Source organism: Protomyctophum bolini (assembly GCF_963924005.1).
Source record: "Protomyctophum bolini genome assembly, chromosome: 5".
NCBI classification, from domain to species: Eukaryota; Metazoa; Chordata; class Actinopteri; order Myctophiformes; family Myctophidae; genus Protomyctophum; species Protomyctophum bolini.
In genome coordinates this window covers 17,602,820-17,627,789 of record NC_137866.1, presented here as the reverse complement: position 1 = coordinate 17,627,789, position 24,970 = coordinate 17,602,820, and the positions used below count along the sequence as shown (strand labels likewise).

The following is a 24,970-nucleotide window of genomic DNA, read 5'->3' as shown; positions in this document are numbered from 1 at the left end:
TGGAACACAGATTCCATATATGACATATGAATTTGCCAGCAGATTTTGCCTGTTTTCATTGCAGCTCAAAAGGCTTCAGAACACACAGAGAAATTCAACCTAAAATAAAAAATAAATTAAAATTAATGTTGTGAAACCTTTAAAACTTTTGTCTGCCATTAAAGGTTTTGAAGGGTTTGACCGTGCAGGGCGTGGTGAACCTTCTAGCACCCATGTCTCTTCTGTGACGCCTCGGGGTGCCATGGTGGGTGCTCTACAGGGTGGATATCTCTACAGGATATCTCCTAATATGGTCAGCAGCGTCATGTGTTCATCCAGGAAGTACATGTTACTCTCAAGTCAAGTTTGTGGCCATTCAATGTTTGTTCAGCAAGAGAAGAGCCTGCTGGGATGTTTGTCAACAAACAAACACCTTTACACATCGTAGAGCGACCAGCATGTATATACAATAGTAGGCATATATAGGCCTAACATTAACAATTAGCATAGAATGTACCATTACAAACAATAAGAATAGCAGATCTACAAGCTCAACACAGCTTGTAAGATTGCCTACATTCAAAATGCCAAAGTAATAAGTATGGCTTGTGTTTGTTGTGAATTTGAATACATTCAAAGCAGAGGTTCTTAAAGGGTTCTAAATGTAACTCTGACAGTGTACAAATGGAACCAAGTGGGCATTTTAGTTAGGGTCCATTCCTCCATTTGTACAATGTCAGAGTCTGACATTTTTAAGTTGAGAGCCACTTATTTAAAGAATATTTTGAATTTTGAATCATTAATTTATTTTGTTCAGCCTAGAGCAGCGGGAACATGCTGATTGGTCCACATGTGGATAAAGTGTCTCCTCCTCCTTCTCCTCAGGTCTGAGTCGACAAACTCCCAACGTGCGCGCCCCTGTGCTCATGCATGTTAGTGAAGTCTAGTGAGGTGCACGAGGCTCAGCGGTAACACGGGACGCCATCTTAAACCTTCTTAAGCGGCCTCTCCAGGCCTCCATGTTGGGGCCCAAACCTCCGGGGTAGAGTCAAGACATTTGCAGTCGGTGTGGCATATCACAACATCATATCATAAATCATATCATATTAGGGCTGCACGTCGTCAGGAAAACATGCGATAACGCCATGACATTGTTGCATATTGCGATGGCGATAGGCGAATGGCGAGAGGCATGCGAATATTTAGGTTAGAATGGCTTTGTGCCTTTTAGGTTAGACAACGGAAAGTGTACTGTATGTATAAATGAAGAAGCAAGTTGACATGATGGAAATACTTTATGCTATCCTTTTAGACCAAGTGTGTGACTGTGCACTGTCATTTTTTACTAGCCTAATAAAGTATTCAATTCAATCAATCAATAAATCAATCAATAGATGACTGAATAAATAAATTGTCACACCCAAGACACCAAACGGGTGACGGCTTGGGACAGAAACAACGTTTTTAACTGTATTTAGTTATCAGTTACCAGTTGAATAATTTGCAGGATTCGTATTAAATGTATTGCTAGGCAGAGTGTGAATGCATAGTACTTAAATATACCATTCAGTGTAGTGCAAGCTGTCTTTTGCGATGATATTCATGATATTGCGATGACAATAGCTTTCCGATACATTGTGCAGCCCCATATCATATCATACTCATGTCATTTCAAGTAATTTCAGTGATTTGCGAAGCTCCCATCAACCGTCAAGCAAACCCTGCAATCAACGCAGCAGCGCAAACCTTGCAAGACTAAAACAGAAAAGCCATCGCACTCGTCATCATCGTCATCATCACTATGCAAATCAGTCCCTCCAAGCTCCACCCCGCCCATCATACCCCCACCCACCACCACCATCACCCGCACCCGGCCCTGGGTCTGCGCTTACACAGAGCAGCCAGAGGGGGGCGCAGTGGGACCATCATGTCAGTCAGACCTACCGTCAGGTACAGAGAGAGAAGAAGAGTCCACCACAGTGACGACACACGGAGCACAAAGACAACAAGACAGAGCAGGAGGGAAGAGAGAGTCACAACAAGAACAACAACAACACCGTCAAACTGGACTTGGAGATCAGCGGTTCTCAAAGGACGGGGCCCCAAATGTATATGTAGGGTAACGCCCCCTCCCCACCAAAAATAAACTGAAAAGGTGTTGTGCTGGACCCTCATCAGAACATGAGTGTATTGTTGTTGTTTTTTAGCTATCCCCTCCAATGTCTGGCTTTTGAAATGACGTAATATGGCAGCCACGTTTAAACAGAGAAGCAGCCAAGTCTATGGACTTTTAATGTTTGTTCAGAGCACTTTTAACAAACAGAAAAGCAGCCAAGTCTATGGATGTTCGATGTTTGTTTAGAGCACTGAACATGATGTCATGTGGCAGCCAAATCTATGGACTTTTAATGTTTGTTTATAGCACTTTAAACAAACATTACCAGGTAGTGCAGGCACCATATTTTGTTTTAATTATTCCACATTTTTCTAAACACCAATATGAATAGATAAATAAATTGTCGATTTACAAGGTCACAATGTGCCGCGATGCAGTGTGTTGCTGAGCTTGTAGGCCTAGATCGACTATTTTCCAATAGCCAAACTATATAAAATTAGTTTAAACACATTTTGATGCTGGGGACCCCCTGGAACACTTTCAAGGACCCCTGGGGGTCCCCGGACCCCACTTTGAGAACCACTGCTAAAGGGCATGAAGGGAAATGAGGTGTCTAAAAGCCTGTACATGGATGAAACATAATTACATTTTGAAGTATAATCAGGGCATAATTCTGCTCCACTCCTGTTGTAATTGTTTTACACTGAAACCTTAAAACTGGCCCAAATACATCACTTACTATTCATAATTCATCTATTTAGCAGATCCTCTGATGCAGATACAATTACAAAATGTGTACGTAAATAGAATGCAACAATTATGAAAATATATTAATATCGGATAACTGTTGAATAAGCAGGAGTTTATGTCCTTTTCCTTTCAAGACCAAAAGCAAAGGAGAGAGAGAGAAGCAACAGCAGTCATGACAAGTACATGTAATAGCCTACTTAAAGGACAACTTCACCACTTTTCAACCTACCTTCATATACAATTGGTCCAAACGGTCATGATAAAATGCCACAATTTCTTTCCACTCAGTCTGTGTCTTTATAACCTCGCGTCACCAAGCTTTCCACCTCGGAGAAAAGCCTGGTCTGTGTTACAAAGTTGATGTGTGAACCCGGTCTGGAGAAGATGATATCGCTACGTCATGTTGGAGTATTGTTTTATAGTCATCAGATAGGATCAACAATCATCATTCCATTTTCCTCAAACCGGAAGAATAACAATAAAAGCTCTCGTAGCCCGCGGCTTTTATTGAGAAAAATCGGTTTGAGGGAAAAGGAAGTTCCGGATGATTGTTCCTGCCTGATGACTAGAAAACAATACGACAACATGACGTAACGTAACAATATCATCCACTCCCGACCGGATCATAAACCCGAAAAGGAATGCTGCCCAGGCTAGTGTCTCATATACAGTAGGAGGGCTGTCGGCAGTCCACCAGTGACATCATCGATGGGCATTCCAAGCTAATAGAAACTGCAGGCTTTCTGGGCACGGTGGCACAGTTGGTAGTGCTGTCACCTCACAGCTAGAAGGTCCTGGGTTCAATTCCCGCTGGGGACGCTGTGGGCACTGGCGGCGTGTTCCCTCCTCCGCGTCATCAGTGCCCATACCCGAGGCGGGGGTTGGCGAAAGGGCCTTTCTGTGTGGAGTTTGCATGTACTCCCCGTGTCCCTTATAGGGTAGGTACCCTCACAAAAACATTCAGTAATCCTGGTCTCTAAAACTACCTCCCCCTGGCCAGCCGGGGCGCCTGATGGAGGGGAAAGGAACTGGTCGGAATAACGTGTCCCTTCCACACGCTACGTCCGGCCGGGGAAATTCCCCTCTGTCAGGTGAAAAGAAGCAGCTTGGACTCCTCATGCATAGAAGGAGGCATGAGGTCAGTCCGCTGCCCCCCCAGGTTGGAGGAAGTGTAGCGCCCAGGATTACATTAGATAATTGGCACTGGGTGAAAAGAAAACTGGGTTACAAAATCGTGGGATGAAAATTTAAGTTAAAAAAAAAGAAACTGCAGGCTTTATATTCCTGAAAAGTTGCAATGCGATAATGGAAGACAATATATATATATCAAAATATATTTAAGAAAAATCTTGTTTAAAAAGACATCTGCCTAACGATGATGTCACTGGTGGACGGGTTTCTGAACTGCCCACAGCCCTCCTATGAGACACAGACCGAGTAGAAAATAGTTGTTGTATTTTATCATGAAAATTAGTGAGGACCAATTATATGAAGATAGGTTGAAAAGTGGTGAAGTGGTCCTATAATACATAAACATAAATAAATAATAATAATAAGTTAATAACATAGATGGACTGTAAAGATTCAGTTAGGGTTAGCAGAGTGGTGGACAGCCTGGAATACAGAAATTAATACATACTGTACTATCATAAACATGGGGACTTGCTTTGTCCAGTAAAAAAGATATATATCTTTCAGCAAGAATTACTTTTCGTCACAACTTCAAGCCATTGGAGAATTAAGGTCTGTGGCCAAGTACAGAATAACTTTACCCATTTAAAATTAACTTGGTATTAAATAAAGGTTGGGTGTGAGTAATTCAAGTAGGCCTATATGTATTGAAGTATTGTGAGTACTGAAGTACTTGCATAGCGATCCTCCCTTCATACTGTATCTCCCTTTGCATCTTACTGGTAGATATTAATATGTCATACCTCTCCACCCTTCATATTATTCATCCCCACGTCTCCCTTGATGAATGTTATAATGTGGTAAACAGAAAACATTCCAACTCTTCACACTTCCCTGATCTTTTCCTGAAGGTTCTCTTTTTCCTGCAGGTTTTATTCATTGATTAGCCTTGCTATAATTTTGTCCAGCAGATAAACTCTATCTATTGCCAATGGCAGCACATGTGAAGTTCTCAAACGCCACATATGCAGTATAGGATAGGGTTATATGTACAGTATATACAGTATAGATATTCATATTTCCTACCTCTCCTCCCTTCATATTCTTCATCCCCACGTCTCCCTTGCCTTTCTTTCCCTTCTTGTTCTTCTTCTTCTTGCAGCAACATTTTTTGACGATGCAGAAGCAGCAGGTGAGGATGAGCAGCGCCGCGACCACCGCAATGGCGATGACCGCCCAGGAGGGCACTGGGAACACACACGCACACGCACACGCACACGCACACACACACACACACACACACACACACACACACACACACACACACACACACACACACAGATAGAGACCGTAAATAAACAGGCAGAGCGTCTGTCTGTCTGTCTCCGATTTTAAGATGACACCATGCTATTCTCCATAGAGAAAAACTTCCGCGAACCAGGGGATGAGCGAGTGACGTCAGAACTTCCGTGCTCTATTATACATGCGTTGACAATAAGATCTGTCGTTAATTCATTTCTTGTGAATTACATTTCTCGTCATATTCGTCCAAGGCTCACACCACCAATGACAAGATGCAATCATGGAATCCTCTTTGCACATGAGTAAGGACTAAGGACCGCGCTGTGATTTGTCACTTTAAGTGGCAGTCGGGGCAAATGCTCTCGCCAGAAGATGATTTACTATTCCGTCCATATTGGGGCGCAAGCAAGCTTTGCAACATTCGACAACTCGCAACTTGCACGCTTTAGCTCGCTGCTCGGTGTGTCTCTCGCGGCTCAAGTTCGCTTGAGACAGAAGCACTCCGTCCCCCATCCCCCACTACTATAGGAGTGGGCTTGACCATTTACTTAACCCATTTCGGGCTCCTCCCTTTCCTGGTAGAAAACAGTGGAGAAAACCACCATTATTTCGAGCGACGCCCCTCTGCACTGTAGTTCACTCCCACTCCTCTAGCCCCGCCCCCTCTGCACTGTAATTCACTCACACTCCGAGACCAGGAAATGTGTCTCGTTCTCCCCAGGTTTTAATTTTTGAGCCGAATATGAACGGAAATAAAGGCCTGGGTACCGAGGCTAGGATAATGCTAAAAGATTTATAAAAATCCACTTTTCTCTGCTTTCTGGTGGTTTGGGGAAAGAAAACAAGCCACATTCAACTGCCCATAACTATGAAATGGATTATCGCGACTCTCTACTGCGTCTTTCAAAGTGATCGGTGGGTGGATCGTTGTGAAGAATGCTATTCTGTGATTTTTCAAAGGTTAGTGAAAACGCCCGGAAGCTATAGATGATGTTTTAACTCTGGCAGTCAATGAGTTTGGAGGAGCGGCCTGTCATTCAGGAGAAAATAAACACATTAGCAGTTTGACCGACGCTCGCTCACTCACACAAGCACGCGCCAGCGCTCACACACACACACACACACACACACACACACACACACACACACACACACACACACACACACACACACACACACACACACACACACACACACACACACACACACACACACACACACACACACACACACACACACACACACACACACACACACACACACACACACACACACACACACACACACACACACACACACACACACACACACACCCTGCAGCGATGGACCAGATCCAATTCTAACACAATGTCAGTCCAATCACGATGGCTGTCTGACTCACTGGAGCTTCACAGATCGTGACATTTTAGATTAGAAACACTCAATAAGTGATATTTGTTTGTTACAATAATGTGTTAAATATCTCTATTGTGATAGTAATCATTGCTATAGCTATAGGGCATAGCAGTGGGCGTGGTTTTCTGGTTCCACTGAAAAATCTGACATTATTATTTTTTCAATAGAGATTTACACAAATATTTGTATAAATTATTTTAAGCCTAGAATCAACCCATGGATCCTGGTGAATCATGACCATCGGCAAGGAAAATATAATTTAATATTTAATTATATGATATACTATATTTAATCAAGTGGTTTTCTTTTTCTTTTTTCTCCCCCCCCCCCCCACCGAAAAAACATGCTTCACCAGGATCCTGGATTTCTTGATTCTAGGCTTAAAATAATTGGTTATAATCGGTTAAGGATCGTGAGCTAAAAAAACTTTATCATCCCTAGTATCAATATTATATCCATATCATGATATTAGACTGGATATTTTGTCTGATTTTGGATAATGTACTATTGTGAGAAGGCAAAAAAATCGGTATCGGCAGATACTCAAAATGAAATGATCATAATCGGATCGAGTGTAAAAAAAAGAAGTGATGGAGACATCCCTAGGTGATACGATGCTGTAATAACAGTGACGGCCCCTCGTACTCACGTGGGATCTTGTCGATCTCGTTCAGGAACTTGTTCTTGATGTCGTCGAAGGCGTCGTTCTTGCTGACGGCCTCGGTGGAGTTGTCGGCGGCGGTGGAGGCGACGGGCTGCGGGGCGCCGGTCAGCGCTCCGCTGCCCGGGACCCCGGTGGGCTCCGGACCCACCATGGCCTCCGGCTTCTTCTTGAACAGGTTCATCTTCCCCGGCATGATGACGGCGGATCAGAGTATACCTGGAAGACATACGACACACCAGTTAAAACAGACAACATGCATCTGTTGAACCATCAGATGTTTATAAAGTTCATCGGACCAGGAAGCTGGCCCTGGTGTGACTGTGAACACTTCTCCTCCTCATCCAGTCACCATGCATGGTGATACTGTATGAACACTAGCTCCTTCTCCATTTTGTGGTATTAATAATTTACATCGAGGCACTGAAGGCAGGAGAGGCTTCTATTATTCAGAGGCCTGGACTGACTGTAGAGCTGTGAATAGCATAATGCACTGTGTGAAGACCTATAATAATATAGAATGTGGAGCTCTGATTATAATGTACTATGCAATGCTCTGGTGACCTCAGTGTGTAGCAGCACTGCATTGTGTCTGATAGAACATATTCTCTCTCTCTCTCATCCTCAGTGGCTTCCAGTCATCCCGGTTCTCTATACATTTGGCCAGCTTGTTGGAGCGTTGCACTCTTTCTGGAGTACATCCATCACGTACGTTATAGTGTGGGATGTCCTCATGACCGGTGCCTGTCTGTTGGTTCCCACATCAGCACTAATTCGCTGGCTGGCAGCTCTTGGTGACTTTGGTAGTGTCCTGTTATAGTCTCATCCTCCTGGCTGCTATTATTTCTGGCTCACCCTTGGCAGTCCATCATACAGGATCTTGTTGGATACACATACACTCATAGACACATACACTCTTGCTGGTGTTACAGTAAGTGCACGCAGCATTCTGGCGTAGCACCCCTCTAGAGACATCTGCTGGGTTGGCTTGTGGGTCCAGCATTCACTGCCATATAGGAGAACATGCTCTAACGGAGCCGAGTTTGATTTGACCGGGGTGGTTGGAGTTCCATACACTGCATGGCTCCATTCAGGGCCCTCCATGCAAGTGCCAACCTCAATTTAAGATATTGCTCCGTTAATAGCGCCGCGCTGCGTTGTGTCTGATAATAGGACATTTATGCTGATGCTCTAATGAGCAGTGTGTAGCACCACTACATCAGGCACATCCACACACAGACATCAAAGGGTTTGAGCCGCTGCACTTTTACCCGTCTGTACATAAACGGTCTCTCTCTTTTACTGTGGTGAAGGATGTCCTCCTGTCCTCTCCGCACTGCACTTGAAGGCTGCAGCGTTCAACAGAAGCGTCTTTTCCAAAAGACGCACTCTATAACAGCACCACTACACTGCATATAGTGTCTCAACACAGGCTGCATCAGTCAGTGGTGACCAACCTTATTTCATGGAGCAACACCTTCTTACATCACACACACACACACACACACACACACACACACACACACACACACACACACACACACACACACACACATTTCTTTGGAGCCCCACCTTCTTGCATCAGACAAAACTGCGGCGCCAGGGGTTGTAGCATGCCGTGTGACTTTTAACGGCGGTAATCAGGCTGGCGGTGAAGTAAAAACAAGCGATGGAATGAGACGGGAGTTTCTGTGTTGTTTTATTATCTCCATTAGTGATGCTTCAACAGCTGCACCTTAACGAGCATCTTAACGAGCACTCTGCTAATTAATATATCAAACTGTTCCTCCTTTTAACTAATTAATATATCAAACTGTTCCTCCTTTAAAATAATTAATCTATCAACTGGTCCTAATTTAGCAGAATTATAAGCTGCTATCTCTTGTTACGATATGTGGTGTTGAAGGGCAGGGGCAGGGACCTCGTACGCCCTATAACTTTGCTTTGTCCTAATGTTGGTGCTAAACAACACTTAAACTCACTGCTAGACCGGGCGTGGAAGAGGGGCTGCTTCATCTTGTGCACCATCTTGTGCGTATGCCGATAGTGACAGTCTAGCACGGAGTGGCACAGAAAATCGTTCCCTGGCATTTGTGGCCTACACCGGGCCCAAAGGCGGCTCAAAGACGCTACTACTGTCTTTTTTTTAATTACTTTTCCTTCTTGTTTTGGCTCAACCCATGACTGCCCATGAAGCCCTTCTGGCATTTGCCAGAATTGCTTGACTGTCCAATCCAGGCCTGGCGACGGTACTGGGGTCCTATTGTACCACCCTGTGGGTCTCCAGCCAACAGTACGTTTATAGTCTCTGAGTCTCAAACATGTTCAGGCTTTTATTCTGAAAATATGTCTGTCCCCCCCAGCCCCATTAAAGAATAATAAAAAAAATAACATTGACAAATGGGACAAGTGTTCTTTAAGTGGTTAAAAGCGATCGTTTATAGTGTAGACTAATTAATTTGTAATTTGCACATTTCATACGAGGTGGATAAAGGTACAAACACACTGCAGTGCATGGGGTAACTTTTAAAGTGGAGTAATTACTCAGTCATAAGTCTCACACCATTAAATAATGTGAGTGCTCTAAAAGTTAATCTCACGATAAGCCTCGAGGCTTGTTTAATTATAACTCTGTTTCTCAAACCAGGAACAATGATCTGAGAACTCGATCGGTGGAATGTATAGTGGTGTAAAGTAGCTAAGTATATTTACTCAAGTACTGTACTATTTAGGTATTCCTACGTTACTTGAGTATTTCTAATTTCCAATACTTTTACTTCTACACTTCTACACCTTGCATCAATGTTTTTTTACTTTTACTTTGTAGATTTTTATTACAAAACATACATGTAACCACTTCAGCCCTATATACATTTTGGCCATTTGAAAATAGCCGATCTACAGTCACCATGTGATGCATTCATTCTGAGCTTGTAGATCTACAGTCACGATGTGATGCATTGTGAGCTTGTAGATTTGAAAACTGAAATGGGACATTCTGCATAATGAGTACTTTCTACTTTTGTTAAGTACATTTTGATACCAAAATGTGCTTTTACTCAAAGAATACAACTCAGTATTACAGTGTTTACTAAGTGTGTATTCTTAACAGGCAGGTCAGGTGTGTATAAATACATATAAATATAAAATAACCAGTAAGACGCCTGAGGTCGCATGCACTCATCCACCTCGTTGACGGCAGACTGCTGGGTGAGTGCTGGCACTTTGGAATGGGGGTCAGATCAACATGGAATGAATTCTGTACTGGCCATATAAGGAGCAGGTCTTGAGTGTACAGGGTTTGATAAGGGCCCAGGTAGGGCCGGGCCTTAATTTTCGGGCCTGTTGAGAACTCTAGTTTTCGCCGGCTGCCGGACGCAGCTGCACTAATAACTTTGGGGCAGGCCTGTCTAGTTTGAATGGATATTTATCAGTCAAAAGGGAGACATCGAAGAGGAAAGATGGATGGGGAAGGATCAACATATGGAATGTCAGAACATCTTCTGACATATATCCATATATGGAGATCTAAGGGTTTGAGGTCAGATGTAGAGTAGCCTCGGAAACCCAGACTATGACATCAGGGTATCCACATCTCCATCCCTGATGATGTCACATGATGTCACGAGACCTGGGCACCATATGGTGCCCGACACACACTGGTACCCGACACACTGACGGGAAGTGCACAATCCATAGTTAACTGCGACCTTCGGTCGCAATAAGTATGTATTCTTAGCAGGAAGGTCAGGTGTATAAATACATGTAAATATAAAACATCCTGCAGCAGAGTGTTCTCACGCAGCTGTTTCATTAATTACACAACAACAAGTTCCCAGAACAGGAATTAATTAAGGAGATATACAGACCCCTGCACGCACGCACGCACACACACACACACATTTACGATTATTCAATCCTGACGTATGTGTTGTAAGCTTGTCGATCAGCTATTTCTGGTATTTTTAAATTAGTTTGAAAATAACAGAAAATAATTTGTTCGCTCAGGCTTTTTTGTTTTGTTTCTTAACACAACGCCTGCGGTCCCCGAGGCTATGATGTCATCAGAACTGGAGCATTGAGGCGATAAATTCAACTATTGGATATGTGTGTAGCATTTTGTTAAAGGTTACATACAGTAATTAGAGAGTTAGTGGTTCTCAACCAGTGGTCCTTGAGGAGGTTCCAGGTGGTCCGCAGTTAAATGATGGAGAGTTGGTAACAACAAACGAACCCTTATAGATATTTACAATTACAGGAGAATTGTTATTTTGATCAACGTTTGCCTGTTATCTGACTATGGTATGGTATGGTATACCTGCATCAATACAGCATGGAATCGCTGGACATGTTTTGGGGTCTGAGAGGCTACATGTTATCGGGACCTTGATATGAAAAAGGTTCTAATATGTAGAGGTTAATGTCAGGGAGTAAGACACTCTAAATAAGTAAAGGTTTGAATGTTCATACAGCTTTATGCTTTGATCCAAACCAAACATGAACCAGACCCTCTCTGCTCCGCTATAGTGACAGTGGTGGAAAGTAACTGTTCATTTACTAAAGTACTGCACTTTGTACCATTTTGAGGCATTTGTACTTAAGTATTTCTTGAAATGTGACATTCTGCACAATGACTACTTCTACTTTTGGTACTTTACGTACATTTGATTGTAACAGGGTATTTAATGCAGTAATGATACTTTTACTTAAGTAAAAACATTGAGTACCTTTTCCACCACTGTCTGCTAGTGACCCCCAAGGAAGAGCTTGTTTGCAGCAGCCCACTCATGCAGTGCCTCTATACTGTGCCATCTGTGTGTGTGTGCGTGCGCGTGTGGGAGGGCACAGCACCAAGGCCTCCAGCTTTCCTTTCATTTCCACTGAATCTCACTCACTCTCACGCTGTGAAGCTTTGGAGAAAATCTAACATAGATTTATGGATTTATTTTCCTGGCGTTGCGGCAGCATATTTAGCACGCTGCAGGTCCTTTCTTTGTGACGCTGACTTGGATACCATTCCATTCCGCAGGAACATTCTGTGTTTTGTTATAAATGGTGCATTTATATATAGCACCATTTATATATAGCGCCCGTATCCAATAACATTGTGCATTACATTCACGCAACTCTTTGATACTATATTTAACGTACTGTGAATCATCAAAATACCAAAGAGTTTTGCATCTGAAAACCTCACTAGACATTTCTTGATTCTTTTGAGTCTGTGCATGTGTGCGTGCGTGTTGTGTGCAAGTGCGTGCATGTTGTGTGCACGTGCGTGCGTGCATTCTTATGTATGTTCTTGTTTGTCTCCCAGCAGCACCTGACCAGAATAGTTTCCAGCAACGTCTCGTCATAGAGAGCACCCCCTCTCTTTGATCTCCGCCCCCTCGCCGTGTTGTGGGGCAAACTGAACCATAGCTGAACGGTGTGAATGACAATTCACGCGCTTTGCATTTGTAAAATTACTCATTTGCCGACTAAAGCTTGAGCGGAAAACTAATGGAAAGACGAGGCTTGCGCTCAACATACGTACAAGTACAAGCTATTAGGAAGAGAGCTTTATCTCCGCAAAATCGGGGATATTATGAACCCACTCACACACTGAATGGAAAGATTTTGACAGCTATACTGCCCCACTTTCAAGGCTACAACTGATGCACAGCGCAGTAGCCTACCTTATTGAAGGAACAAACTATATAGGCCTATTGTAATTACTTAGCGAAAACATCTGCAGAAAATGTTCATGCCCCAGATCGGGTGTTTTTTTAACTGTTAAATCTGTTCATTGAAAATCGCTGATCTGCAAGCTCACTGGGTTGTAGATGGATTACAATTATACTAATAGTGATATATAAATAAAATCACCAGCTAGACACTCAATTAAAATAGAAACCTCATAGATTATATAAATGTGTATGTGGCTTAATTCAATGACCTGCAGTGCTTGGCTGTTATCTTATGCATCCACCGTTCTGTGCGCCATCAGCGCCGGCACATTAGCTGATACTTTCAGCTTTCAGTTCGATAGAACTTTCAGTTTGATAGAAAGTGACAATAAACAATAAAGTTCTCCTTTCTAAAGTCCTTAAGTATGAACCGAGCAAATCTGCACCATTAAAATAGTGTAAAAGCATGGAAAAGTCACTGTTTACATTTACAAGCTCGTCATGTCACTCCAGCAAAGTGATTGATCTGTGTCTCTCCTAGGGTCCTACTTGCCCCACAACAAGGATGCGGGCTGAAAGCGACAAATGTTTACGCCCCTTTTGTGATATTTAGCTGGGCCCTATACTACTACTTGGACTATTTAACAAGATTGCAATCTACCTTTCTCTGTTTTGAGGCCAGATGACAAAGAGACATCTCTGGGATGCTATAGTTTAAAAGAAACACAACAATAGCACACACAGAACATTAATGGACAACCTCTGTCTATGGTTTGGGCAGACCAACATGTTGTTATTTGCACACCCACACACACACGCAGGCACACACATCAAAGAAACCATGCAAGGCACCAACCTGCTCATCAAGGAGCATTGAGGGGTTCAGAGTCTTGCTCAAGGACACTTCGACACTACCTCTGGGGAAGCCTGGGGATTGAACCGGGAACCTTCCGGTTCCCAAGCAGCCACTTTAACTCCTAAGACACTGCCGCCCATATATATTTTCCCATACTAGTCACTCTGTATATTATATGATATATTTTTAGGATCATTCGGACATCATCACCTTTCTCTGTTGACACAGAAAGTGATGGATTGAAGCTGCAATTACACTCTTCAAAAAGCACAGAGGAGCTTATCCACAAGTTCATAATGTTCCACATTATTTCCTTCTTACGATGGTTCCAGGATTCATAACAACATAATTCACAATAACAGTTGCAATTGTTATTAGGACAGATTCACAACTGTTGAAAGAATGTTATGGTAGCTTAAGCTTTGGATTGTCATGGTTTTGCCTGCATGCGTCAGATATCCCTATTCCAAGTCCCACTATAACAGTTAAAGCAACACTTAACACAGAATGCAGTGATTTGTAACAACGCTCATATTGAATTAGAATGTTTTTTTAGACCAACAGGAGTAACTGGATCTTCTGCGTGTGTGTGTGTGTGTGTGTGTGTGAGTGTGTGTGTGTGTCTGTAGCAGAGATAAGATGGAGCTTTGTGCGTGCGTACGTGTGTGCAGGCAGAGATGGAGCTTTGTGATGAGGTCTCAATGACGGATCATGTCCAGCTTTGTTCCATTGGTCTCAGCCTCTGTTCTGATGAAGCCCCCGTCTCAGAGGCGAACTAGCTTTTCCTCCCCGGGTGGGCAGGACTGATAGCGACTCAAGCGAACTTGACCCACGAGAGCCGCCACAGAGCGAGCTAAACCGCGTGAGTTGCCGCGTCGAACATTGCAAAGTTAGCATGAACCGACTCAGCCCCGTCCGAGTTGCAACCCGATAGACAGAGAATAGTAAATCCTCGTCCACCATGCACTACAATGAACACAACGGAGCACATATGGTGCTTTGGGCGCTTTACATAGATTGTGAATTACATTCACCCATTCACACACCGATGGCGGAGGAAACCATGCGAGGCACCAGCCAGCACATCAGGAGCAATTAGGGGTTGGGCATTTTGCTCAGGGACACTTTGACACTATCTCTGGGGGAGCCGGGATCGAAATGGGAACCTCACGGTTGGCCATCCAGCTGTTCTACTACCGGCCACTCTACCCCTGAGCCACTGCCACTGGACTTAATAGGATTACTGACTGACTGACTGACTGACTGACTGACTGACTGACTGGCTGACTGACTGACTGACTGACTGACTGACTGACTGACTGACTGACTGACTGAAAGGTTCTTGTCTGAACTGAATCTCAGAGTGGTGTGATTTACTTTCAATTATACTAATTGTAATTTGTCAAGACAGATTCTGCCGACAGCAGCATCCTAAACATGCACGTGCACTGCATTCATCATAATTACAGCTCTGAACCGAAACTAATAGGCTGAATGCAGCACAACCACTAGTATTAACCCATCTTTCTTTTTCTACAACAAACAGCCTTACATTGTATTTCTTCCTTCTTGTGCCTTGGTGGGAATTATACATGTTTAATACAGTCTATGGTAGCTCTGTGTCTGTGTGGCTCTGTCAGCAGAGCACTAATCTTTGGACCACGATGTTCTGGGTTCGATTCCGGGAGCCACCGCCCCGCACAGCATTAGGAGCAACACGGCAACTAAAGCCCATAGTCTGCAACCGACCGGCTTCAACATGGACATTCAAGACCGCTGCAACGCATCACGCTGGTTTTGTCGCATGGGTGGATCATTGGTGTGGACTGCATGGTTAAAGGCATTCCCAGGGGTTTTACCGCATTGGAAAAGGCACAGACTGCATCATTCTGGGCTGATTCCAACATACATTATGTATTATGTTTGTACGCCGATGGCAAAGCTTCGCATCTTAGTAACAGAGCCCGTCGCTGATAAGAGATGAGGCCCGTTCTTATCAGATCAGACGCTCGCGCACACACGCACGCACACGCATACCATGCCTCCACACAAAACAGCCCCCCCCCTCCAATCCATTATGATCTGCTAAACTAGAAAATAACACTGAAACACACACATCTACTGTACACGTTTCAGTTTTATTTATTTTTACCAGATCACTCTTCATCTGCCTGCCTGCTATCAAAGCTCCCTCCACCTCCCCAGCCTGCTCACGTGACATCAAAGATGTTGTTCTATCTGTGTATCTGAACATTGTGTGATGTTAGATCTTAGATTGTGTGTGTGTGTGTGTGTGTGTGTGTGTGTGTGTGTGTGTGTGTGTGTGTGTGTGTGTGTGTGTGTGTGTGTGTGTGTGTGTGTGTGTGCGTGTGTGCGTGTGTGTGTGTACGTCATGCCTTTGAAGGTTTCTGAGGTTACCCGAGGCTCTGCCTCTGGTTTGTGATGTCAGGTTGTGTGTCATGTTGTGATGTCAGGTTGTGTGTGTCTTGTTTACACAGATAGTCAAACCCGCCAAACTGAACGATAGAGCTTTGAAATACAAGGTTAATCCTGCTGAAAGAGTCTGGCTGGACGCGTCCGTCCGTCAATCCAGACCAAGACATTTACAATGTGAGTCAAGTGTCAATGGTGCTTGCAGGATTTTCAAAGAGCCAAACATTAAAAGCTATCTTGAATTTGAAGAAGTCACAAAGATGTGACGAGTTCTTCTGCACAGATAAAACTTCTGGCAACACGTATCAGACCAGAGAGACATTTGGATAATGCATTCATATATAATGTGCTATATAAATCAAGTGGATTGGATTGCATTCACACTGGAAGACGCAAGCTACAGTACACAGCATATTTGTATCGATGAAGTTGAAACCGTTTTTGTAGCTTTGTAGCTGTACAAACGTGGGATGCATATCTTTGTATTATATCTTCACGTCGCTGATTTAGATAGTTAAACTGTATGAATATAAATATGCATTTCATACTTTGGATATTGGATACGTATCGTTATGGATGTATTATTGGCTGTTCTATAACTTGACTACCACTACCAATGTACGATGTAGCATTGAAGATTTGAAGTATAATTTTATTTCTGCCTCTTGCCAGTTCCCACTTGAAAAAGAGACAATTGGCTCTATTTTTGTCCATGCTATCCCCCCCGATAAGAGCCTGCATTTGATTTACTGGCTCATTCATTTACAATGACTTTTCCTCCCAGTTGGAAATATTTCATCTTTGTCAAGCCAGGAGGCTTTTAATGTGACCAAACAGGAATTAGGAGATTTACACCTTGACTCAGCTGTTGGTGGCAGATGTGCGCGTGCACAGTGCACACGCACACGCACACACACACACACACACACACACACACACACACACACACACACACACACACACACACACACACACACACACACACACACCAGGGCCAAATTAGCCATTGGGCCAGGGGCCGTGGCCCAGGGGCCCTTCGGGGAAATTGGACGGCGCAGTACTGGGTTTGAGGCCCTTCATTGGCTGTTCATTTTGTTAAAGTCTTATACTGTGTTGCTGACACAGCCCAGCTTGCCACCAGTAAGCTGCAGCTTGCATTTAATACTCTCCAAGATGCCCTGGTTGAGCTCAGGCTTGTTCAAGCAAAACTAAGTTCATGCTTTTCACCAGGGCTAGAACCATCAGACCAGAAAAGGTCATTTTAATATCTTCCAATGGCTCTACCATTGAAAAAGAATGAAATGAAAGAAATCAGAATACAAGTACCTTGGCATCTGGCTGGATGAGAAATTGTCATTCAAACTACACATTGAAAATCTAGTCACCAAACTGAGACAAAAAAAATATTTTTCTGGGCTGTGTGTGCTCCAGTTCCTGTTGATTTCATTGGATATCATTGGTCATCTGACCAGTTTCATTGGCTTTCATTGGATCAAATCGACAGGAACTGGAGCACACACAGCCCAGGAAAAAGGTGAATAGGAACAAAGCATGTTTTCCGGCATCCTGTAAAAAAACAATCAACAGCCACATTTCTCTCTGTTCTGGACTATGTGGACATTATTTACAGGATTGCTGCTCCATCAAGTTTAAAGCACCTCGATACGGTTTACCATTCTGCCCTAAGATGGGTCACTGGTGACAGCTATGGTACCCATCACTGTACATTATGGGAACGCAGGCTTGTCCTCTCTGTCCGAGAGGCGTGATAAGCACTGGTATGTTTATTTTCAAAGCCATCTCAGGAATGCCCCCCCTTACATTAGCTCTATGTTGGATCAGAATCCAAGTCCTTATCAGACCCGTTCTAGTGACTTCCTGACCCTCCAGGTTCCATTTACTAACTCAGAGCTACTGTAGGTAAAGCAGCGTTCTCTGTCAGTGCTCCATTTGATTGGAACAACTCCAAAAGTCCCTAAAAATCTGATCACTTCTTCTTTCCCTAGGTCAAAGGGAAACTCCCCCCTGTCAGATGTAAAGGAGCAACTTGGACACTCAGGCATGAAGGAAGCATGAGTTCAAGTCCGTTGCTCTCCCCTTGTCCCCCATATTTTGGGACTAGGTTGGTGGAGGGTGTGTAGAGCCCAGGATCACATTAGATGATTGACACAGGGGTGAAAAATGGGTTACAAAATCGTGGGATAAAAAAATATATAAAAAAACAAAACAATGTATAACTGTTTTAATTAATTCTCATCTATCTATTATATTTATTTTAGTTTTGAATACTTTCTGTTTTCCAGCTCATATTTTGTATTGATTGTTTATTTTGTGTTTTGTATTTCGGCTACATTGAAAACGAGGGCCTGCCCCTCAATTATACTTAAATAAAGGTTATGATGAAATATATATCCAAAAATATGATAAAAACACGAAAATACACATACAATTTCCGCGCTATGGGGGCCCCCAAACACACACACACACACACACACACACACACACACACAAATCACACAACACAACAAGCTGCACACGCATTGAGGATGAATCATCCAACAGAGAAATGCCTGAAGATACAGAGATCACAGCTGTGCTGCCACACACGTACGCCACACAGTCACACACACACACACACACACACACACACACACACACACACACACACACACACACACACACACACACACAGCTGTCCAACCCAGGGTGGAAAAAGTACTCACATTTCTTTGCTTACTTAAAAGTAGAAATACTACAATTTTAAATAAAGTTAAATGCCAGGATTCAGATTTGTTTTACTTGAGTAAAAGTTAACGAACTTAATTGAAATCAGAATATAATAGAGTAAGTAAAAGTACTCAAATTTGTAGATCTACTATTTTCGAATAACTCAAGTATGAAGTAGGATTTTTAACAATCTAAATCTGCAAAGTAGATACCAAAAGTGCATTTGCCTCCGAGATGTAGTGGAGTAGAAGTATATCAAAAATTACTCCAGTAAAGTAAAAGTACCTAAAATTGGGCTTAGGTACAGTAGGATAATAATTAAGTTACTTCCCATCTCAGAGAATCCACAACAGCTGTCAAATTAGCATAACAACACAGATTCCCCCCACAGAAAACACAGCTCCACACACAGAACAGAAAACCATGGTCCTTAAATGTTCTTTTCAAAGGTTAAAGTATGTGACGAGGTTTGACGGAGAGCGAACGCTTCCGGGCAGACCGTGTGTTCAGCAGGGAAGACGTCACGGAAACCATTTCATGTCCAAAATGAGTCAACAGCACAGCAAGACTCTAGACATAACAATATGTCTGACATAAATGTCACAGCAAGACTCTAGACCTACTACAGTATGTCTTGATATAAATGTCACAAATAAGAAATTAATGCACACACAGGCAAAACCTCCAGACCTACGTATAGGAACAGCAAATAGCAACATGCTATTTGATCTGCTATAAACACAGCAGCTCTATACTTATACTAGATCTGATATCTTTGCCATTTTGGGGGAACAAAGTGTGTGGGTTTTATAAATATTGAACCAATGAAAAGTATCAACAAGATCTTGTGACTAAATTGTAACTAATTAGTTAGTTACTTTATTGACACATGTATAAAACATTGGGTCCAAACAATAATAAAAAACGTATGAAACAAAAACTTTAAAAGGTACAATACATTAAAATATACAATACACAACACACACATTACATTAGAGGATCCATTTGGAACAGATTCTTTCTTTTCACATTTACTGAAAAGTAACAGTTTTGGAGATATAAGTTCTGGAGGATGGCTGTGAAGAATGTTGTGGAGAACAATGTTCTCAAGCAGTGGTTTTCAACCTTTTCAATGTCAAGGCACATTATTTATTCGGCATTTGAGCCGCAGACCACCATTTGATGAGATTTACCCCCTCAGACCCAAAACATTTTGTTATCGTTGAATAAGATTTTGTCCAAAATTCCATACGGTATTGATGTGGTAAGGTAACTGGTAACCATAGGATAGATAGACAACAAGCAAACGTTGATCTAATGGTGTAGAGTTCTTGTACAGTACATTAAGAAATGCAGATTGTTTCACAATTACAGTATCTACCTCTTGAGAGCATAATCATTTGGATTAATTTTACACTCTCAAGAGTTAAATATCTATAAGGGTCCATTTGGTTACCAACTCATAGCTGGGTTCCACCTGGTGGTCCCCGGACCACTGGTTGAGAACCATTGTTCTGAATGTTGTGAAGAACAATGTCCTGAAGGAACAACGTTATAAAGGATGAATCTATTGTCTACTCTTTCATAGCTCGTTATTGTGAACACAATGTGCTGAATTAATGATTCATTCATCTGGAAACATGGCTGAACTAATGAACAAATCCTAGCAAAACACACACACACACACACACACACACACACACACACACACACACACACACACACACACACACACACACACACACACACACACACACACACACACACACACACACTAGGATGAGTGTGCACTGCAAGCTCAGTGTATGACTAGCACAGCTTGGGTGGTACTGGGAGCTGAGGTGTTGTTGTAAGTACTGGGAGCTTCATTCTGGATTAAGAGTATATCTTCTAAATGCCTACATTGTAAATTGTACAATTTACAATTCATACTTTTAGTTATAAAAGTTATAAAACAATAAAACAACAGTTATGTTCAAACTGCAGTTTATAGTGACTCAGCATGTTTCACGAGGGCATCCTTCAAACGTGTTGTATGGAGTTATACACAACCCCCCGCCCCCTGATAGGCTGATTGATTCCAGACAGTGAGCCAATCTGCATTTAAAGTTGTGTGCGTGCATGCGTGTGTGCGTGTGTGCATGCGAGAGAGAGAGAGAGAGAGAGAGATGATGATGATGAAACCGGATGATAAATGTATCCAGTGATTGCAGTCTCTCTCTCTCTCTCTCTCTCTCTCTCTCTCTCTCCCATATAATGCTCTTCTTCATGCTGCTGAGGAAGAGGAGGGTGATGAAGAGTGTACAATAATTAAGCAATATTATACGGAGCTTATGGAACTGGCTTACGGAAATCGGCTTGTTCTTGCAGCAACACAGACGTGCCATTAATGACTTCAAAGCACGACCCTCAAGGTTAATATTGAGATTATACAACAAGTCAATTTGACATATTGTATTCGCTAAATAAATCATATTTTTAGACCGGAAGTGTTCCAAGAAACTCGCTAGCATAGCAACCCAGTCAGCTCCGCTCTGCGACATCAGCACAGCTGAGTTTCATGTTTTGATTAGGTGTTCCATCGTGCTTGTTTTCAGCACTGGCTAGATGGCTGTTTCAACCAATCAGAATGCTTCGTCGAAACGACCTGTTGTATAATACTAACTAGAAAGATGCGATCCTGGGGAATTGCGAGGGTGGTTGCCTAATATATAGTACATACAGTACTGTAGTTCACCTAGATCACATATTGTATTGTCACCCGTATATTGTCCAATCACATGCAAGTGATTGGACAATTTGCGAGTGCAAAAAGGTGCCTTCAATTATGGCAGGGGCCAATCAGAGTAGAGAAAAATCACACCTGTGTGAAGTGAGGGGCGCTCTTATCATCGTACATCATCTAATTCCGGCCAATCACAACTTGCCTCAATCACCTTCGTCATCATTGTTAGCTAAAATAATTAAGTACAGTTTTGTAGGTTTTATAATTTACCTGAGTATTTCCAATTTCCAATATACTTTTAGTTCTACTAAGTCCACTACATCTCGGATCAAAATGTTGTACTTTTACTCTACATTTATTTGAAAACTTTAGTTACTAGTTACTTAGCATGGTGGCAGAGTTGGTATAGTGCTGTCGATTCGGTTCGATTCCCGCTGGGGATGCTGTGATTGTGAACTTTTTATACAGTTGAAACCTGGAAATATACAATGAGTACTTTCGGTACTTTAAGTACATTTTGATACCAATACATATGTACTTCCACATTGCAGTATTGATACTTTTACTTAAGTAAAACACTTGAGTTTTCCTCCACTGTGTACTGTACACTGTGCTACAGTAAGTATTATAGGAATGTGACAGCAGCGCACATTCGGTTAGAATCACCAGCTTGTGACAGCGCTCGTCAGAAGCTGTCAGGTTGGATTAGAGACTGATGGGCAGAAGAATAAAATCACATCAACATCCTCACATTTCTCTGGACGAGTAGGACGGATTGAGACGCTACAGTCAGTATAATATAATATAATGTTATTCTCTGGACATTTAGTTTGAGACGCTATAGAGTCTTTAATGTTATTCTATGGACATTTAGAACAGGTTGAGATGCTATAGGGTCTTTATCTTTAATGTTATTCTATGGACATTTAGGACAGGTTGAGATGCTATAGGGTCTTTAATGTTATTTTTATGTGGAACTGATTGACTTTTACTCATATTGTATTGTATCCCACTATAGAGCGTCACAGTGCCACCCCCTTTCAGAACGACGAGTGGCCCAGGAAATGAATCCCAATGCATTTTTGCCCATAATTTATAAGAAGAAAAACAAAACAAATAGTGTTGTCTCCTGCCTAATGATTTGATCGGTCCAAAATATTGTGTTCATTGTCATGATTTGTCACGATCCGAGTTGGCTTTGTCCGCGGCGTAACCGTCTTTAAATAAATACTTTAAGAAAAGCCTATGGGCAAAATGCATTGGGATTCATTTCCTGGGCCACTCGTCGTTCTGAAAGGGGGTGGGACTGCGATGCTCTATACCAGAATCAGAATAGGGTCGCCGCGGTGTCTGGTTGTTAGGGCTGAGCTAACCAACACTCCACTTGCCTCCACACTTCCTCCACACACTATTCATACTCTGCCAAGGTTCTATAAGCTTATTATCCCGCCCTCAATATCTTTACATCATTTGTACAGTTAATGTATTCAGGCACATTAAACCCACCTCTTTTGACCATTGGACCACATGCACCTACGGTAACATCATTCTACAGGCCACAGGTTTCTGTGTTACATGCTAGAGCTCGACCGGCCGAGCTTCTATTGTATTGTATTGTATTGTATTGTATTGTATTGTATTGACAACTGATTAATTGAGTACAATGGAACAGAATGGAAACAATTGCCCCTGGGGATCTTTCTTTGTGTTGTACTGTGGAGAAATAAACGTATTATAAAGTACAGCAAAAGCAATATAAAGAATGCTTCACTCAGTGGGCATTCAGTTTCACAGAGAATGATAATCAGTAACAGTAAAATAAATCCAGGGGATGTAATTACATCTTGCGATAGACTTGCAAATGACCAGCTGTGTATGGAACTCCCCCGTCAAACCAAACTCAACATCTTCCGCAACGGTAGAGTCTGTTCTCCTATACGGCAGTGAATGCTGGAGCCTCAAGCCAACCCTGCAGAAAAATAAGTCTCTAGATTGGTGCTATACCAGAATGTTGCGGGCAGTACTTAACATCCGCAAGAGTACAGTACACCTGTTACCAACAAGAATCTGTATGATGGAATGCCAAGGGTGAGCCAGAAAATAGCAGCCAGGATAATGCGACTAGCAGGACACTGCCAAAGACACGGTCCAAGAGCTGCCAGCCAGCAGGTTGGCACTGTGGGAGCCATCACACAGGTACCGGTCACGAGGACGCCCCACACAAACTCAAGAACCACGCAGGAGCGCAAAGCACCAACAAGCTGGCCAGATGTATGGAGAACGGGATGACACATTCTGAGGACAACTTAGAGAACTGCCACTGGAGGGCGCTATCCCCCTGGGAGTTACTTTTTACATAAAGATATAGGGAAATATACCAAATGGTATACATACCCTTACAGGGTATGTAACTGAGTGTACAAATGGAACCAAATGGACCCTTACAGGTCTATAACTCTGAGAGTATAAGACATGGAACCAAATGGACCCTTACAGGTCTGTAACTCTGAGAGTGTACAAATGGAACCATTTGGTTCCATTTTAACGCTCGAGTTATGGGGCTCCTTCAAAATAAAAACGGTCCCAGACTCCCAGTGGACTATACTAATGTGCCATACACCCCCTCTGTTTTCTGGAACTGGAGCACTGCTGGAAAGTATTGTGTTTGCAGCGATCACATGATTACACACACGCACACACACACACACACACACACACACACACACACACACACACACACACACACACACACTGAGCTGATTAATTGTCTCCCGAGATGAGTCCTCTTCAACCTGGTATGATTTCAGGATGTCATTTGAGGACGAGATGATGACTACGTGAAATACTAAAGAACTAAATATGCACCAAAAACGAATTCCACCCACTACTTGTACTTGTAAAACCGTGGTGTGACAATAAAGCTGTGATTCTAAACCGGTGTTTTTCAACATTTTTCATATCAAGGCAACATATTTATTTGGCATTTGAGCCAAGGACTACCATTTGATGAGACCCAAAACTCTATTTTCTTATCGTTAGATATGATATTGTCTAAAATTCTATGCTGTATTGATGTTGGTGTCCACTGTCAGCTGATGAAGGCCGAATCGTCGTGTCCTGAATAAAATGTCGGTGTTTTAACAAAATAAACACTGTTTGGAGCAAAGACAATGTGTGGACTTCTCCTTCTCTGTATTGATGTTGGTACCATAGGAGATAACAGGCA

General features: G+C 42.6%; 1 protein-coding gene across 1 annotated transcript in view; it reads right to left on the bottom strand.

Annotated features, from left to right (window-relative positions):
• The window catches only part of LOC308316126 (synaptotagmin-1-like), a 100,994-nt gene that overhangs the window by 13,808 nt on the left and 62,216 nt on the right, over positions 1-24,970 (bottom strand). The window contains exons 5-6 of the mRNA XM_080764531.1: positions 7,323-7,553; positions 5,063-5,223 (exon numbers count right to left, since the gene is read on the bottom strand). Of these exons, the coding sequence (XP_080620657.1) occupies positions 5,063-5,223; positions 7,323-7,530 (369 nt within the window). The 5' untranslated portion in view covers positions 7,531-7,553. The remainder of the gene's footprint in view (positions 1-5,062; positions 5,224-7,322; positions 7,554-24,970) is intronic.